Source organism: Excalfactoria chinensis, chromosome 8 (genome assembly GCF_039878825.1).
Source record: "Excalfactoria chinensis isolate bCotChi1 chromosome 8, bCotChi1.hap2, whole genome shotgun sequence".
Taxonomy (NCBI): Eukaryota; Metazoa; Chordata; class Aves; order Galliformes; family Phasianidae; genus Excalfactoria; species Excalfactoria chinensis.
This window is the reverse complement of record NC_092832.1, coordinates 15268541-15288852: the sequence shown is the minus strand read 5'-3', so window position 1 is coordinate 15288852 and position 20312 is coordinate 15268541. Positions and strand designations below refer to the sequence as shown.

At 43.1% G+C, this 20312-nt stretch overlaps 1 protein-coding gene across 1 annotated transcript; it reads right to left on the bottom strand.

Moving 5' to 3' along the window:
• Positions 1-10146: 10146 nt before the first annotated feature.
• On the bottom strand, positions 10147-19726 carry LPAR3 (lysophosphatidic acid receptor 3). Its single transcript, XM_072343455.1, has 3 exons — positions 19582-19726; positions 16191-16948; positions 10147-10681 (listed from the first exon to the last, which is right to left on the bottom strand). Exons 2-3 carry the CDS (start codon positions 16924-16926, stop codon positions 10332-10334), a joined length of 1086 nt encoding a protein of 361 aa, XP_072199556.1. The 5' UTR covers positions 16927-16948; positions 19582-19726; the 3' UTR covers positions 10147-10331.
• Between the last annotated feature and the right edge of the window lie 586 nt (positions 19727-20312).

Sequence of the window (20312 nt, the reverse complement as noted above, 5' to 3'; positions counted from 1 at the left end):
AAAAGACCTCTGTATACCCAGTGAAACATCAAGATATCTCTGTGCTAGCCAGGACTCAGGATCTGCAGGCAGCCATGGCTTTCAGAAGCAGAATGCCCCAAGCAGGATGATGGTCCTCAGCCAATGAAGCAGATGGGGAACTAACAGGCTGGACAGATGCTAGTCTGTATAAGCAATAAGAGGCCAAGAATTTCTCAGAATTATTTCCTTGGGGTTTTTTGGCCTTATTTTCCCCAGTAAGCTGGGAGGCAGCTTCCTACAGAGAAAACTAGAGGTCTGCAACTGCAGCAGCTTCTGGGAGCTGTGTCATAGCCTCATACAACAGGAGGAACCCCAAAGGAGATGGACTGCTAGTTCAAGGCTTGTGTGCATCACAGAGTACCTTAATTAAGCTTTCCTATGAGTTCTATGCAATGTCACATGTGTTCTGCCTATGTGCAGAATGTGTACCTGTCCCTCCCCAAGAAAGGATGACTTGGAGTTGCTCTTCATAAGAAGTAAATTGCATGTCTGGGTAGTTGATACAGCTTTTGGTGCAAAGCACTGGGCAACTTGCTCCCTTTGCTTTTCCCACCCTGTGCAGACAAAGTGACAGATAAACACCAGTCTTTCCCAGGTCTGCTGTAATGCACTTTCACCCCTGATTTCCAACAGGTGCTCTCTTAGGCAGCACATTTTCCCTCATGTCCCACCCATCTTCCCAACTTTCACCTCCAGGATCCCTGCTGCTGGAGGTCTGTGCTACATCACTTCTTGCAGCAAGGAATCAGCTGGGGAGACATCTCTGCAGGCTTGGTAGCAAAGGTGCCTTGAAAGCAGCTGCACAGCCACTGAGGAGGCTGACAGAGAGGGCTCATCGGAATGGAACTGGGTGGAGAAAAGCTGGAAGACAAAAGAGAAGAATAAATTACCCAGTGACAGGAATATCCTTCAGTTAGGGCAAAAGGAGCCATGTTTTGACTCCAGTGGTGAAGGGATTACATGACCTCTAGCAGACAGTGGACAGGAGCATTTTGCAGCACTGCTGGTTTCACTCCCTCCTGTCTGAGCTTCTGCTCCTAGGGTCCAGGCTCAAGATACCACCATGGCACAGCAGCTGCACAGCTGGACTCATGTGCCCCTCAGCTCCAATTGTACAGCAGCAGTCCCAGAGAAATCAATATTTTCACACTTAATAGCAGTATCCTCAGGATTCTCTCTGCAGTCTGAGCCCTTTGCAGCAACACGCAGCAGCTACTGTTTCCTTTTCTGTATTTCAAGGGCACCTTCATCTGTAGGCACACACAGCACCTCATCAGCACTGGAGGAGAATATAAAATAAGATAAGGCAATCCTGATAAGAGATTTTGATATAGAGATTACAGTTTGCTAGTCAGAAGCCAGACCTTATCTTTTAACTTGCCCCAGTGTTAAAAATCTCCCTGCTGCTGGCTGTTAGCTCTTTCATTTCAGTTACACCCATCTGCTGTTTCCAAATCCAGCGGCACAGCTGGCAGAGGGCTGGGCATGTCTGACTGGAACTTGTGCTGGCCCTTCCCTGTCACTAGCACCCTGTTCAGCTCAACAGCCTTGTACCCTCCTCTTCTACTCAGGGGAGAAATGAGCAGAAGATGGATTGGAGCCTTCACATAGACCTGGCCTTGCACTCATGCTCTGCACCAATCTCTTCCAAAATTCTTCCTTGAGAAGGGTCTGGCCAGGCAATGTGGCTCCACAAGATGCTGGTGTCACCTTAGCCATTACTGGGACGTGGAGGCAGCCCAAACCTGCAGCTGCCTGCCCTGACTGAGAGTGCAATCGTTTCCAGCTTGGGAGAACGAACACCACAACCTGCAATCCTTCATCTTTTGTGTTGCCAGCGACAGCTCTGTGCACAGTGCCAGATCACACGCTTTGAGACTGGTTTGGTGCTCAGAGCCTTATCAACGGTCACATCTCCTCACTCCACTCCCCTGCCCTCTCCTTGGCACACCGACCCCTGCCCAGCACAGCCTGAGGGCCCAGGGGGCCTTGCAGGTGGGTGCTGTGCAGCACAGGCCCAGAGCAGTGCAGAATCCCTCAGTGGCCTGAGGCCAGCAGGCATGAACAATGCTGGAGCCGTGGGAGCACTGTGTTCCATGCTGGAACATGCTGTGCTGTGCCTGGCTTCAGCTCACACAGCACATGGTCCAGACAGTGCCTGGTTCCCCAGCTCTGCTCAGCATTTTGCTATAGATTGCCATGAGGTCAGGGGGTGACGCAGAAGATGGGAGGTGGTTTGGTCTAAGCACTGCTGTACCATGTGAAGCAGCCCAGTCCTGGATGTTGTGTCCTGGTGTTGGGAATGAGCACACACAGGATGCTGAGGCCACATTTACATAGATGGTATACATTTGTAGGTGGGTTGTAAACACTGACAGATCATTGTTTAAATCAGAAATAAACAGATAATCATATTTACAAATATAGATGTATACAGCCTCCCCAGTGTGCAACAGTAACAACCCAGAGCTCCTATAAATAGTAACATTCCTAAAATCTCTTCCAAAAAAAGTTCTATTGTAACAAAACTTGGCTTATCTTTACTGGTAATCAGCTTATACCACTCTTTGAGGAAGACTACTAAATAAGACCTTTCACAGCTGCAACTGTCAGACAGTAGTATTTTTGCTGCTAGAACCATGGCATTTAACAGATGGAGAACCAGATAGTGTAATGCTATAGCATTCACAAATAACATTTCAAAAGTGGTAGTCATGGTCTTTAAATAAAACTGGGCAAAGCAGAGCTGAGTCAACTGCAGCTCCTGGATCAAAGAAAGCTCCAGTTGCTTTGTCTTTGAGAATGTCAAAAACGGTCCTTAAGAGTACTGGGATAGTATTTAAACCATATACCTGGGAGGTAGGTGAGTGCCAACGAGCTCTCCAGATGCAGTGCAGAACGCGTGGAAACCCCCAGTATGGGTGGGAGCTGCCTACTGCGCCCTGTCTGGCCAGTACCATCAGGGCTCCACCAACAAGCAGCTGCTTGCTCTATTCATCCCTTCCAAAAAATAAAAAAACAATAAAATTAAGAGTTGTAGGAAGCTCCCAGGTGTATGTGGTGCACAGCCAGTCCCAGCCACTGCAGCACCTCAGGAGCCCCAGGGTCCATAACTTCACTGTGATATCTCCCACTCGAATCTATGCAGAAGTGCAGAACACAGCAGTGACAGCTCTTCACTGGGAGTATTGATACCTTGCTTTTCGTAAAGGTAACACATCACAAAGGTGCTGCTTTTCTCCCAGTCAAATGTAATGATCAAATAAAGTACTAGCAGAAACCTAGTTTACTGGGCTGGGAGTGTCATCTCCAATGTGTTGATGCAAATAGGCACTGGATTCACTTTACCTTTTGACATAATAGTCTCACAGTGAATACCAAATTGAATCAACAACACCTCAGGGTAGCTCCTGACGGAGCCCACTGCTGCCATTTGTATCAAGTCAGTGTATGCCAGCACAGAGAAAGTTACCATAGCAAGTCAAAAGGTGTAACTGCTGCAAGGATTTGGCATTAGCAGTTCTAACCTCCAAGGCTATCTCAGCCCTGGAACCTTTCCTAAACAACATTTGGGTTTACTCCCTGAAAGCTCTGAGCTTCGAGCCTGAAGCTCCCACTGATCCTGCAAAGGGTAAGGACGAACTCAGAGAGCAACAGCAAAGGGGACAGAGAAGCAAGTTCCCAGCCATCAGACTCCTGTCTGGCAACCCTAAAGCAGTCATTTAGATTAGATACTTTCTGATACTGATACGTCATGTTTCTCTATTCCTTTAAACTTGAACCAGAGCAGATGCCAGCCCAAATATTTGCTCAGGGATGATGAACCTCCAATCTCCCTCTTACTATAAGAGAAGTGGACCTGGAATTAATCCTGTCTGACAGTTATTGACAGGGTTATTAGGTGCTTTGATAACTCAGTAAAGAAGAAGCTTGTAGATGTCACTAAAATAGATGACTGCATGAGTCACCTTTAGGAGGACCACAGTCTGTGGTCCTACTAATGCACAGAAAGGTGGCTGAAGCTACTTCACCTTGACAATTCCTTAATTTTGCTGGCTGTGTATTAGGATGAAGATGGCTGATTCCAGCATTTTCCTGGCACTGACTGGGTGAGAATACAGTGAGCAGAGGTGCAGTAATGAGGGTGCAATAAGGGGTGCCATGGAACAACAGGGGTGAGACTCAGGATAGGCCCCCAATTTACATTTTGATTTTAAAAACAATCATAAGCACAGGGTCTACTTTTATTTAGCTGAAATATTTACCATTCACCAGCATCTAACAAACATATGCAAACATTAGACTTTTTTTGCTGTTATTGTTAGTTTCTGACCTTGCAAATACCCAACACAAAAATGTCTGCTCAACCATATCTATTTCTTCTTGTGGCTCTCTGGTCTGTGAAATTGGAGGTTTGCTCTAGCATTCAGAACTACTGGAATTCATCTGTTTAGAGAAAAGAGTGGTTTAATGTGTGCTTTGAAGAACAAAGCAGAGCACAAAAAAATTACATAGACTCTGCAAAGAGATTATACAGGAGAAAATGGGACAAAACAGTGTAGGTCAAATATTGGACATAATCCAACAGTGAGAATCTCTGATTTGTAGGCCCAAATATTTTCTCTTTAAAATCAACAATTGTGTCTGGGGGGGATTAGTTCACAGACCAGCCCAGTCTTCCATCACTGTGCCTTTCCTGTGCCTGTTGCTACCACCAGTGCAATGGGATCATTTGTCCTGTAGCAGAAATTTACAGCCTAAAACCAGACATTAACATCTTGATCTCACGAATGCTGACACATGCTTGGCTCCTTTCACAAGAAACATCTCCTGAAAGCAAAATAACTATGTAAAAATGACAGCTAAGCACACATATGAGCAGTTGCAAGTTCAGTCTACAGACCCTTTATCCTTATAGGCTCAAAACCTTACATTTCAAATTAAATTAATTCATTTATACCTGTGGGAAAAATGATAGCCCTGCATCACCAAGTACACTGTACAAACAAACTCGCTGACATTCATAACAACTGATGCGTTAATTGGAATTTGAATAGAATCATTTAAGCATTAATAACATTTCCTTCTCTGGAGGTCAAGCCTTTTACTCCCCAGTGTTTTGACATCCATTAGTAACTGAACCTACTTCTAACAGAGACATAATTAAAGCCAAATACTTGTTTGCATAAATATCTGAGGAAGATGGAGATGAGACCAACTCCACGGTACTGTAAAAATCTACCATATATAGGAGAGTATTAACATTTGGGGTGAAGAAAAAGACCTTGTGTTAATGGGGTTGGTCTGTATTCTGAATCATTACATGTACAAAATGCAACGTGGGGTGAGAATACCAGCTCTTCCAGACCACTATTTTATGTCCTTCCACAGGAGGTTTAGGAAGAAAGCAAAACAACCTCCCTAGATGAGAAGCATGAGTGCAGGAGATCACCTACCAGAACCCCAATTAATTGCTTGTGCTCAGAAACACAACCTCCTTATTTTCACATACATCAAAGCAAGCGAGGAGAAGCACAGAGGTCAGGAAGATAAGCAGGCTGACTTAGTCTTGGCCTGCAGATGGGCAAATGAGCATTTATAGAGAAGGTAGCCTTATCTATGGTTTCAATGAAGCTAACATTAAAGTTAAATTACAGCCACGAGTGAGAACAGATTAATTAGTGATTAGTGCTTTTCTCACTGTGCACACTGATTTTCTCACAGGGTGGTACATTAGAGCCTTAAGCACATAAATGGAGAAACAGTTGAAATCTTGTTCAGAAATGAGTTCTTAACACAGCTGTGTGCTGAATGTGGGTTAGTTTAAAAATGAATTTATTTCAATATATGCAGAATAAATGCTCTTAGATGCATATCCAAGACAATCCAAAGTAGCATACATGCAGTATGCAAAAGAGAATTTCTAAATAGGTAGGAAGAAAACAGATGCTTCTGCCTGCTGCAGGGAAAAGAAACATACTCATGCTATAAAAAGATGTATAAAAGAAGCCTGGGGACCAATTACTACTTAAAAGATAGAAAGGGTGTTATGAGGAATGGCTCAAAGCATAGAAGTGTCTGAATTTGTAGTCTTCCAAAAGACTTTGGGGAGGAGGGGGTTGGGAAGCCCAGCATGACCTAATTCCTCATTTCAAGACAGATTTCCCCCCCTCCTCTTTTTGTCTTTCCTGACAGAAGCTAAGCATAACATTTAAGGAGGAGCATTTTACAAAAAATTCTAGTAAGCAGGTTTTCTGTGTGACTCTATATAACAAATGGATGAAATCATTCAGCTTCTAGGTAATAGTAAGTAGCAAGTCTTCTCTAGTTACTATCGGCATACATCAGCCAGAGCTGTTTTTCAGCAAGACTAGTTATCCACTGCAGATCACCATCTGGCCTCACAAATAGGCATAAGGAGGGAGTAGACACAAGGGGGAAAGTAGAATTGCTCTATTCATATGATTTAAATACAATCATTACAGGCTAAGAGAAATAACACAATTTGTCTACCTTCCCCTCTTTAGAATGTCCATATATTCTCAATTTGTAGTCTCATTTTTACAAGCAGAAGATTCTCTGGGCAAGACCAGGGTCTTACTCACAGTGCATCCTTTTTAGGATAGTGGCCAATAGCCAGAACCGTGGGGTAAGAGCATGAAAAGTATACTCTGAAAGCAGTGCCTCCTATTTCCTTCCATAAAAACTACAACCAATACAAAGAACAAAATAACACTGTTTGATAGAGAATTCTCACCCTAAAAACACTGTTTTCAACACAGTCACTACCATGAGCGGTGCATTTTCACCAGCAGTGAAAAGAGCCTGCAATAAAATTCTGCTGGACTGACCCTCTGCTTTTGTCTTTCACACGGAAACAACAGTTATCTGTGGAAAGGTTCAACTCCTACTGCCATCCCACCAACATCTGCCTCTGACTTCCAAACACTGAACACTGAGGGTAAAGCAGCCATGATAAAGCAGCCCCTGAAACAGAGATGGAACCAGGTTGGAGAGCTGGCCCAACTGCCCTCCCAGGTAGATAGTTCACCCATCCCTCCTCAGAGGCAGCAGCAGGGCAGATACCAGAGCTCTGTCTCTCACACATGCAGTTACACAATGATCAGTTGAGCTGCTTATCCAGAATAATCCAAAAACTTCCAGGTAAAATCAAACCCCATTGTCAGAGCTTTTAATATTAATCCTTCAAAAAGCACCTCTAACAATTACAGTCATGCACATTTTACAGTAGAGCTGACCAGAAAGGACAGACCACGCCCTTGGGAAAAGCCATGAAGAGCAAACTTGGTCTGAGAGACAAGCAGCTGGAGACAGTACAGAAGATAGCATGCAGGTTTTCAAACTGTAATCACTGTAAACACATTAAATTAGAAGTTAAATTAGAAATTTAATGTGTTTACTGCTCAGTATTTACACCAATACAGCAGCTTTCAAGACTCCAGCATCACCAGGAATATGCAAAACTGCACAGCTACTCAACATTATGTAGGAGCAGATGTACACCATCAAGGGATATGAAACCTTTTGGGAGATATTACTTTTCAGACAACAGGGACACGCTATATAGCATGCCTTCTCCAACTGCTGCTTGCTTTTTATCCTCCATACTTAACTACAAATAGCACTTCAGTGTTTTCCTTGAAACAAACCCTTACAATAAATGTTTATAGAATTAAAAAGAAATTCCTTGTTATGTGAGTAACTGGATGTTTAGATAGCTTGATATAGGAAATACTATACAGTCTCTCTGTAGGAAAGTTTGATGCAAGATCAGTTTCCTGTTCCGAACTTGCCCCATCATAACTTATGGTAACGAAACGTAAAGGAGTAGCTCTCCAAGGAAGGATCATGCCAAAATAGAGGGCATGGCACAATGCAGAGTGTTGTTCATAGAGCATCATTCTATTTATTTATTTAGGGAGGTGAGGGGGAGCTGGGAAAATTATTTTTGTTGGTTTTGTTTTTTAAATGGGAAAACACAAAGACTAGAAGCACTGGCCTCAAGTATTTCTACTTGTGCCAGAGCTATGGTTAATGCTGCTCAGCCTTTCATCCACACCAAGAGTCCACCCTGTGAGCTGCTCTACAATCAGTGCAGCCCTTCACCTTTACAGGATTCAATTTGCCTGCTTACCTAGAAAAATCATCCACATATGGTTTCTTTTGCAGCCAAAATCCTGAGTTCTGCAGGAGAAATGTAGCATATCATCCATTGCTGGACATGGCCCAGGCCTTCTTCACGCAGTTCTCTTCAGGCCCCAGCCCAACTAAGTATTACACTGCAACACTTCTTGGCACCACTAGCCAATCCTATTCAAACAAAAAACCCTTATTTGAGAGTATAAAATAAGGTTTCCCCATCATCATTTTTGTGGTGCCAGGTAACGTTCAATCACCATCCAAACAGGAAACAAGTGGTTCACTTTTAAGCAGCATTTTATTTTCCTTTAGCTTTATCTACTTGGTTTCAGTCTAGCTAGCACAAACCATGCACTGCAAGTAGCTCTAGAGACAAACACTGTCACGATATGCCTTTGCAATGTCACTGGCTCTAGAAAGCACTATTTTACATACTTTGCAAAACACCAAACTAACAAAGTAGTAATTGCACAAGAACATTGCATTATAATGGCAAAAACAAACAAACACATGTAAACTTTTGCAGCATTACTCATAAATACAGCATTTACCTTGAAATGTTAGGCCATACACCTTCTAGCTAACTTGTTTTACAGGAGAGCTCTCTGAACAAGGGCTTGCTGTGTTTGTAAGCCAAGGCCTGCTGAGAAATCCCCCAGTGCCTTCTACAAAACTGCAACTCAACCTTTAAGTCAGGCACGGGCTCTGTTTTGGCCAGCACAATCCAGATACCTACATGCAAGTAGTATCAAAAGAGTTTGCCCAAACCAAACCACTGATTATCTTTCGGACTCATACAACACACTCTTGATGTTGTTCTTCAACCGTTTCAGATGGTCAAAACTTCCCAAAATGAAGCTGACCAACAATCAGGTTTTCTTTAAGACAACACAGGCAGCTCTTGTTCTATCACAGCACCGAGAAATTCATGTTCCAATTATTAAACTAGAAGTTCACAATTTAAAAACATCACCCTTGAGCTTTAAATCGCTGGATTCCTATTAGAGCATAGTCTCTAGGTCAAAACTTCAGGGTTTAGGGGCTGTGTCTGCATTCACACTGGACACAGTCACAATGCTGAAAGCCCTTCATTGCTCATTTTCTCATGGCCTCTTCATCCCTCAAGCATCGTCCAGTAAGAACTGCTTGTACATCAGAGGTTAAATATGAATTGATTGTCCAACCCTGTCGGGATCGCTTTGTAGTCCTTTAAGTGTTGTCTTTGGGATTTTTCTTCTTTAATTTCTACTTTTAAAAGTTTAATTGAGCCTATGTATATCACGCGTTAGTTAGACACCCCTTAGAAGTTTACCCTCTTACAACAGGGTTTCAGGTATCACTTCCCTCAGTGGCACAGCAGTTACAGAGGGGTGAACCACGCATTTGATATTATCTAGTAGTATGAAGCGAGCATAATGAACCCAGCCATGCTGCTTTGCTTCTAGTCCACCCTCCACAGCCACCTACGTGACAGCAGCTAAGCGTGCAGCACGTCTCCTTGCAGCACTCATGCCTGTGTGGGAGCAATAATCGCTCATGCTTTTTGTAATGTCACATCCTGATGATTTATGGTTGACTTGGGTATACACACGCACAGGTATTTGGTCTTTCGATCACAGCTGGGTTTCTGGCGCAGCTTTAACAAACCATCAAACTACCTATCTTGAAAGTAAGAGGAGTAAGAGAGAAGGCAAGTATGAACTATTTCGTGAACTTTGTAAACAGAGAAAGCAAACAGGCCACAATTCAGTCCAGCCCAGCCTACAGCCCTCCTCAAGAAAACTCTCAAAGCATGAATGCCATGCACTGGAGGGTCTCACTATATTGTTTACATTTTGTTCCCATGCACAAAAAAAAGTTTCTCGGATGTGCTTACTCCAGTCACACAAAACTCATTTCAGGTATCTCAAAAAAAAAAAAAAAAAAAAAAAAAAAAAAAAAAAGAGGAGAAAGGCTGCAGCACAGAAAGTTTTCTTCATTACAAAGTGTTTTTCCATCAAGCAATTATTTATAAGAACTTTTGTTAACACTGGAGTTGAGGCTCTGGAACAAAGTGGATATATTGTTTACTAGCTTTGCCAGTCAATCTGCTCTTACAAAACTTCTCCCTTCCCCCTCCAGTTCTCAGCCAAGTCAGTCCCTTGAATCAGTCAGGAGTTGCCCTTTTCACCAAGATCTCCTTTTCCACAAATTGTCCCTTGAATAATGCCATCTTCAGTGTACTGCCCTGTGGTGTCCGTGCTCCTGCCAAGCACAGTTGAGGGAATTCGTGATGAGCGTCTCTCCTGGTTATTATCATCTGAGGAGCAGCAAAGCATTCTCTTCATGGTACCCCACATCTCATCATCTTTGTAGGAATAAATTACTGGATTCATAACAGAGTTCAACAGGGCCAGGAGAAGAAACCACCTTTTCACATTCTGAATCCCACAGCTGGTGCAGTTCAGGCCATCAAGCAGCAAGACAACCAGGCCAGGAGTCCAGCAAACAACAAATGCACCTAGAAATAAAGAAAAGGGAGAAAGTCAAGAAAAACACTATACACATATATATATACATATACATACACTCACTCACACAGAAGAAGGAAAAAAAATAAAAATAAAAATAAATTAAAAAAAATGATAGGACACAATAACGTCAGTAGCAAAACTGCATCTACTACAGCCTTTCTGCCAGGCCCAGAACACACAGCTTGCAGGAGCCTGCAGGGAGAGCATCCAGCTACTGGCAGCCCCAGCCTGAACACAGGTGGGAAAAGGTCCTAACAACAGCAACATGTCCACTCTGGTAGATAAACAAGACCACAGCTAGCACTTTGAATGGAGATGATGCCTTCTCTTCATTTCTCTTTTGTATGCTGGAAGATGGCCAGAGGCTTCCCACTGCCACCACTTGTAAGGGAGAATAGAGAAATAAATGAATGAATGAGTTAGTGAAGATAAATCAAAATGAGCGTGGTGAAACAAGATGACAAAAGCCCACAGCCCTGAAGCAGCAGGGTTGCTCCCACCAGTGGGAGAAGCTGGTAGGGGTAACACACGGCAACCCAACAGGGTCCCTGCCTGTCCCCATCTCTGTTTGCTTCCTGCAGCACCATCAGCTCCCAGGTCCTTGCCTGGGAGCCCACGGAGAACACAGTCCTGTCATGGTGATGCTAACTTAGCACAAGCCACAATTGCTGCCTGACATACTGAAATAGAAAATTACAACTCTGTGTGAAAGCACACTTCAAATATCGTACTGAGGAAATTCCGATCATTTGTAACAGCCCTTTTTTGGGCTTAAAAAAAAAAAATGAGGAAACACATAAGGATGATAGCAACTACATGCTAAGAATTATCTTATCTGCTTGGCCATTTTGGTCCTGCTCATTTCCAGGAGACCGCTGATTTTCCTATGCCCAAGCTGTGCCCAGCCCCCAGGGCAGCTATTGATAGGATCCAGCCTAGAAGCACCTCTGGCATCCAGCACTCATTCTGTGCAGCACCTGCTTGAGCAGCAATACACACAGCTCCCAGCCAGGAGTTCAGTGGGCACAGCACGCATCTGAATGGCAGGCCATATAACAGCGTATGAAACAAATTTGTATGTTACATTGGATACAATGTAGCATTGCATCCAGGGCAACACAGTGCAGATCTTAGTGCAAAATGACCCTCCTGGAGATAGTTCTTTTGAAAAGCTTCATAAGAACTCCAGGTGAAGTGCAATCATTGAGTTTACTGTTCCTAGAAGTACTACGCAGAATGCAAAGGCAAAAGACTGCCTCTTCAGAAAATGCATTTTCTATTCTGCTGTGCCAAGATGTTTGTGATGCTAAGTACCAATTTCATAGTGTTAGCTTAGAGTTGATGGTCAGCATCAGTAACATTCCTCCAGCACCACTGGCACCAGGAGCAGCAGGCTGCCACCACAATGCACTTTCTCTGGTCAGTCCCCACACCACGTGCTGGTTTGGCCCCACCATGCTGAGTAAGCAGTGGTGACATCTAGTCTTACAGTCTGCAGTGGAGCAAGCATTACACTGATTTACTACCCTAGGGCTAAAGGCAAATCCCACCCATTGCAGCCAGCAATGGAATCGGACCACCCAGACCAGAATGACTACATGTGAGGCTCAGCAAGTATTCGAACACAGTGCTTTTGCAGGCCACAAAGTGTCACTGGCAAAATTGTTGGCAAACATGCCAGCTCCATGCAGAAATTAATATGGCAGCAAGCTCTTCCCTGAGAAAGCACAGAAAGCATTCCTTTTACAGTACCAAAGCATGCAAGGTGAAGCGCTGCTTTCCTGAAAGTCAGCAGCAGAAGAAACAGACCCCGAAGCCATGTCTAACATTAGTTACAGAGAAATCCCTCCTTCAAACAAATCCTGAGCTCAGCAGGCTGCCTAAGTTCATGAATTCCCAGGATACACTGTGGGAGACCTATCAGTGTTGCAAAGGCAAAAGTAAGGGCAGACAACATCTGAAGACACTTCTCCGCAATCCAGAGCACAGCACGCAGAACTTTAATTCCCCATTCTGGAAAGCTGCACCCAATCCATGACCAAGGACAGGGACAGAGGGGAATGCAGTGACAGTACTGGGGCTCCTACTTCAACTCCACCTGAAACGCACGTTGTTCTGTAGGCATACAACCTAAACAATTCATATCTTACTCACAGCAAGGCGCTGGTGAAAGCAAGGCACGGAGACTTACAGCCTTTCTAGGATTCTGCTATTTTTAACCACAGACCTTTCAGAAGGAGCCATGGTTAAATATAAGCCTTTCTTTTGTCCTTCCAGTGATTTTCTTTGCAGACTTTTCATCCCACAGCAGCTCCCTGACAAAGTGCCACACTTCCAAAATAATTTCTTTTCTGGGACTCTAAAATTTAGAGCATGACATGAAGCAAAGCCTGGCTGCAGAATGAACCAGAACTGTTCTGAGACTTCACACTGGATTAGGAGAGATCAAGTATCACAGTGCCTCAAGGTCAACGTGAGGATTTTCCACTTGTTTGGAAACATGGACTTCCTTGTAGATTACATCATCTATACTTAAAAATGAAGGAATTCCTGTGTACCTGGAAGCACTACTGATGCTTTACCATAAATCTATTCACATCAAAGCTGTCTCTCTGCATGCCAACACTAAGAAGGAAAGCAGAAAAAACCACCCATGCAGCAGCTTCCAGTTGCCCTTGCCATATGCTCATGTAAGTTAAAACAGCATGTTACTGATTAAACTATTTATTTACTAGAACTGAGAATCATCTGCCTCAAGGTAGCTATTCCATCAGGAATGTCACTGCCAAGTTCAGACAAGCTGTGGCACACACCCCACCTGGACATCACACGTATCTGCCTCTACCTTTCCTCTAAGTCACAGCTGCATGTTCAACCAGTACTAAGGCAAGGCTGAGGATTTTAACCCCTTTTGCTAGGTTTCCCACTTCCAATCACATAACCCCCTACAGTTATGTACTTATGCCAAAGGAATGTCGTTTCTGCTGCTTCTATCCTGTGATGGATCACAGGGGCTATGGCAAAAGGAGCGATGACAGGGACCTCAGTCCAGGTCTCTGAAGGAGCTATGCAAGCCCAAAGAATGGTGCAAAGAACTGTCTGCAGCTGAGATCACCATGCATCCAGGAAGTTAAACTGAAACACAGGCTCACCAGCATCTAACTGCAGGACTGTGGGAGAACTCCACCCATAAAGGACAGCAATGCTTTGGAAGTGATGCTTTGCCTTCACCTCCTTCCCTGGGGAGGAGAGCATGTCAACAGCTGAAGCAGCCATGGAACCAAGAAGGCACGTTAGCAAGCACCATCATTCTCATCACACTTCCTCCAGCAACAGATCTTCCTGGAATTGTTTTTAGCAAAGACCATATCAGGCTTTTACTGCAAAGCATCTCAATACATTTAAGAGCAAGCCACTGAAAGTAACCACTTTGAGCTGAAAAACCCATATCCACATGCTGCATATAGCTATATGTTGTTGCATCAGTGGATATAAGAACAGCTTTAAAAGCATCAGAAATGGTCACTTGAGGGATCTTTTGGTAATTAGAAAGAGCAGAAAACACAGCTATCCAGTTTCTAATGCCTTTTGCATAGTGTGCTTGGATGACTAGGCCAGGAATGCATATTTAAGCTGTTCTAAGAAATTCTTATTCCTAGAAATAATCATTTATAAAAAGCCTCACAGAGCAAACATTTATAGGATTAGTATGAAGGAAAATGCTAAGAAACATTTCCTCTGACAAAGGAGTTTGGGGTAGATGATATATGCATTCATTTGACTTCTATGGAAGCAAGTTCTGTTTTGATTTTGCTTCTGATTGGCAAAGTAAAAACGATGAGCTACAAAGCAACACACAGACTTTCTAGTTTAAATTTGCCTGACCCAGCAAGCTATGCCACCAGATGCTTTGCCTGAATCATAGTTTAATCTGGTGGCTTAGGAGCCAATCTGGTAGTAAGAAAAAACTGACACTGATCTTGAAATCAACCCTAAGGACCCCCTTCTCCCCAGTAAAAGAAAAAGAGAACTTGAAAGGAAGGACATGAACTTTGAAGTAGGTTATTTCTTCACTGAATGCCTAAGAAGGAGCAGGAATGGATTCATACTGCCTCAAGAAACAAGTGTAAATAATTACACCCAGCTTTGGGTTTGTTCTGGTCTTTGGACTTAATCCTATAGGTGCTCTCCACACTGCTCTCTCTCTGCCTGTACCAGCTCAATAGCCTTCCTCCCAGTACAAAGACCTCTTAGCTCTACAGGGCAAACACACACTGTCACTAAGAGCTAACATCTATTCCTAGATTCTACTCAGACCTGTCCATCTTTGCTTTATACAACATTACAGCAATAGCTTTCACAAAAGAATGATTACAAATAAATATATCTGCTTTCCTTCTGTATCTTTAGGATCACTTGTCCACCTATCCAACCTGAAAAATGAAAAAGATTGGCATAACTGAGGTTTGTCGATGCAAATGGGAGATGGCAGAGTGGCCAACTGCTGGCAGCACAAAGCACAGCAGAAGGTCTGGGTGAAATTTTCTCGGTCCCAGAAGCATCTCTACAATTGTTCCTGAAGGAGAACAGATGAGCTAGATGCAAGTCAGTACCACTGTACAGCACACAGCTGTGTCCCACATACATATGGAACCAACTTCCCCCAAAGCCTCACCTGTCTTGCAATGACTCGTACAACATCAGAAGTAAAGTCATATTCATGATCTGAGTCTCCACTACATGAGCCAGTGACAACCCAGTTCCACCATAGTGATTGGCACAAGCCGTACTTGAGTGAAGTCTATCTTTTACATAACCTCTCATTCAGACTGAAATCCTCCCTGGTAAAATTCACCACACCAGCCAGCATTTTCTTCCAACAAAAAAGCCACCCACACTGGGACCCTATAATTTATTTGAAAAACAGATGCATCACAACTAGCTGCAGTGAACTGAGCTACTTAACTATCCAGAGCATCTTTAGGGAAGAATCTAGGTAAAAATCTCATGATGAAAGAGAATTTTCTTATTACAAAGCAAGTCTCTGGAAGGAGAAAAATCACAGATCCACCAAGCATCCTCTTCCAGTCCTAGAAAGGTGCATTTGCAAGTAGAATAGCTAGTAAATTCAAGAAAAAGCCAAAAGGATTCAGAACCTTGTGCAGATATAAAAAGCATCTTTTGGAATGCATTTTTCTAGGTAGCAGTGATTCTTCCTAAGCCTTCCTCCACAGCTACGTTACAGCTTGCTCTCCCCACCAACAAAGAATGTATAATTTGTATTTTGTAACAAGCTGCCTACAACCAAGCAGCCTGAGCATTTACCAAGGTAGCTTATCCTCTACGAGTTGACTGGCACTCTACTTCAGGCTGCTGTTTCAAGCAACATTTGTTCCACAGTTCAAGCTGGACAGAAGGCTAACCAACTTCAGGGCATTAGCAAGCTTTTATTTTGTTTGTACACACTGAGCAGCTACATCGTTGGCAGCCTCTTACCTAAGAGAGTCATGACGGTCTTCATAAGCTTCACAGGAGTCCTCCTACGGCTAATAGATCCACTAGTGTGCGACGACAAGACATTAGTTTTCCGCTGGACATACATGTAGATTCTTATGTAAACCACCACCATAATGAAGAAAACGACAAGGTTTAGGACACTCCAGAACACCAAGTAACTTCTGCTGTAAATTGGTGCCAGCGAAGAGCATGCGGAAATGTCACAAAGGCAGTTCCAACCCAAGGTAGGAACAGCACCCATAAAAATGGCAATGGCCCAAATAGATATAATTAAGAAAGTGACTCTCTTCTTCGTAAGATTACTGTGGATCTTCATCCTCATGATCGACATGTGCCGCTCAACTGCTATGACGAGGAGATTCACCAGGGAAGCCGTCAGGCTCGTGTCCAGAAGACCCTGACGCAGAAACCAGCGGTTAACAGTTAATGTCTTGGACACCGGGCCAGTGTTGAACATCAAGAAGACATAAGCAATCCCAGCAAAAAAGTCCGCAGCAGCTAAATTGGCCAACAGATAGTAAAATGGAAAATGGAACCTCTTGTTCTTGACCACGGCTGCTATGACCAATGAATTTGAAATGAAAATGAAGAGGCAGAAAAATGTCCCAAAACACAGAACACCAATAAGCGGTGGCCCTGTCCACTCATCTGCTGTGTGAGTGTTTGTCTTATTATAAAAGAAGTCCATGCGCTTATCATAGTAGCATTCATTCATCCTGGATTACAGCCCCTGCATCCTAGAAAGGGGAAAAAGAAAAAAATTAAAATTAACTATCAGTCCTTGTTTGAATCACCATAATTGACAGCATTCTTCTGGCGGCAACGGAAGGAGTATGAGAAGGCATACATCTGCAGGCCTTAAAAAACAAACAAACAAAACAAAACAAAAAACAACAACAACAAAAAAACAAACAAACAAAAAACACCCAACATTCATATTGTATAATCTAGTGTAGAATACTGTATAATCTAGTGTAGGAGATATTTGTCCACCAAAGGATTGCAACACATGATGCTTTGATGAACCAGGAATTTTCCAAAGTCTTCTTTGCTTACAAGCCCCCAGCAGTCCCCTAACACTAACAGTCACACTGTGTAGACAGCAACATGGAAGTTAAAAGGTTAACAGTGACTTCCTGGAGGTCAAAAAGAAAGTCTGAGCAACAGCCAGGCCCTTCTGACTGTGAAATCCCACATTTGAGCCACAGCCCCATCATTATTTCCATTTCTCAGTGTATCCAGTCAGGACAGAGAAGCATAAATCACAACTCTTCCATTTAACTGGCTAAACAATGAAAAGCCTATTAATGGAAATGTTTTTATTTCCAATTATATATTAATGAATTTAATAACATACGTATATAAAATACTAAAGGCATATATATTCGGAGCACGTGTCAGTTATTTACTGCTACAGGATTTAAGTAGATGTGCAGAAACGGGAAAGAAACGCTGCATGTATTTAATGGCACTGAAGCCACGGATTATTTTACTGGGCTGTCAACCCAAAGCCCTGTGAGCAACACACACACCCACAAATTATCTTCAGACACAAAACCAAAATGCAGGACGCAGAACGCCCTGGCACAGCAGTAGCATAGGGCTGTTCTCTTACACCAACTCGGTACTTTTTTGGACACTGGACTACTAAATGTGATGAAGGGGGAGGTCTGGTTTCCAGATGACAGCACACTTCAGCTTCTCCAGTGAGGTCAATATCAGCTGCCTGGGCAATCTTACTGCATTTTTTGCAAACCAAAAGGAGCTCAAACTGATTTACATAGACAGTGGCTGGTCTTGGAGAGCAAAGGCTGTGCAGTCAGATATTAATTGGTGTCTATTACCACTAGGCTTCATGTTTGCTGTCAGGATCTGAGTAAGTGTTTTAGCAATGATTTTATTAACAGATCCTATACAAGGTTTACCAAACCCAGGAACCCAACTGCAGCATGAGATGCTGGTCACAGCAGGCACCACACAGAGCAGCTCCCAAGGACAGGAGCTGCAGGGACAGTGCTGCTGGGAAATACACCGTGCCATATCCATAAGCCTCCTCAGGAGCCTCGGGGTGCCACGTGTGACAGAGAAGATGACTTTGTGGGGCCAAAAAGAGGGGGAAAAAAAGAGATAAAATGGGCACAGATAGAGACATAAAAGCAGCCATAGGCTTTTTTACTTCTGTAACTAATTCTGAATACAGATAAAGATCAGGTTTGCTTAGGTAATCACAGGCTAATAATGGACTAGCAGTTATATTTCATCTCTATAGTGACTGAGAAGCAAATTAAGCAACCCCCAGCAGGCTGGCAAACAATTCACATTTATATTAAAAATAATTTGAGTTATAAAAGTTTGTCTTTGTTATTTAAGTTATACTACACTGACTATTTCTCTCCTCCAATATTTCTGTCATATAATTTTAAATCACTTCATACTGCTCCCCAATTAACACTTGCAGCAAACTGAACATTTTTTGAGTACTTCACTTTCCTGAACTTGCTCCTTACCCCTTCTCATTTCAACCCTACACCTTGCAGTGAGCAGAAAGGCCGACTGGTTGACACTGGTTTCTACTTTATCATCCTCAAGAACCTAGGCAACCACTTCTTTTATGAAAGAATCTCTTATTTAAAGCATCAAATTCAAGAAGAAAGAAGTAAGAACAGTTGTTTAAGGACGGGAAGCAGAAGGAAGCAAGTAAATCATCCCCTGCACTGAAAAATTACAGAGCAACTCTCTATCTAAAAATAAAGGGGTTTCAGCATGGTTTCACCATGAGGAGTCACATAGAGATCCATGCATATCTCTACTTGCTCAAAGCAGCACGGTAGAGTTGAGCAGTCAGTAAATCTCACATTTTCACTCAGAAACTTCTTAGAACAAGCTGTAATTAAATCTGTAAGAGACCAGAAGTCCCCAGGCAGCAGTGGCAACAGCCACTGGAGCTGGGAGCCCTGCCCAGTGCAGGCAGCTCTGTGCTCACCCACTGAGGCAGAAAAGGATTTGCTGAGCCTGTCAGGGAGCACCTGCATATAGAACTAGCATTTTGGGCAAGAGCAGGAGGGGGAAAAAAAAATAAATAAAATCTGTGAAAATTACAGTCAAGGTTTTATGAACATGCATCGTACTGTGTAATCATCTCAAGAGGTGGATCCCTCACTTGCAATTGACTGGAGAGTAGAGATCTGCAGACATTTTTGTATCTTTTCCGGGGAATGAGCTTAAAGAAATCTATAATATCAACTCTGAAATTTAATTCTAAATACTACAGATTATTGAGATTCCATCCTCGTTTGAAACAGCTCCCTCCAAAAAAAGAATAAAAACACCCATCAGTACTTCTTTGCTAAAATAATTATAGTACACTCACTGTCACACAGCACAGCTCAAATGACGAATGACTTCAGAAGCACTGCCTTGTGATGTTGAGCTAAGGAAGGAGGAGCAGAACACAGGTGAGGTCTCAGGCTCACAGGGTTGACTCTGAATATGTCCAGACAGAGGCTGCATCCAAGTGGGAGCTGAACAGCTGAACGGCTTGTGTGCATCCCAGTGCTGCAGAGCAGCAGGCTGCCAGTACCAGTCTATGTACACAGAGCACTCCTCACTCCTCAGTCCATCCAGAGTGCGGGTATTTCACACCTCCATTTCACTCCTGTGTGACAGCAGAACCAGTCTGACCTCAGGGCAGCTGTATCCTCACTGGTGCTGTGCCATGCATGAGGGGATATCCCATGTTTCCCAGAATAGCACAGGTTAGTACACTGCAGGATGTGACTCTCCAGGTCATCTCTTGTGCATCCAAACAGGAGACCTTTCTCTTAATTAGGGCAGATCTAAATTTAAGAAGAAAAATAAACTTATGAAATATTAGACATTTTAGATTAAGTGTATTTAAACAAATAATTGAAAAATCAGGCATAATACGGATGGTCCAAGTTGTAAAATTAATAGAAACTGAAGCAGTAGATAAGCAGCTAGGCCTTTTATTTTGAAAGCAGCTTTCACCAGCTTGATATTTGCAGCTCTTATAGGAAAGGACAATAAACAATCTCCATTCATCAACTCTGTGTCACTCAGTTTTACAGACCTCCACAAACT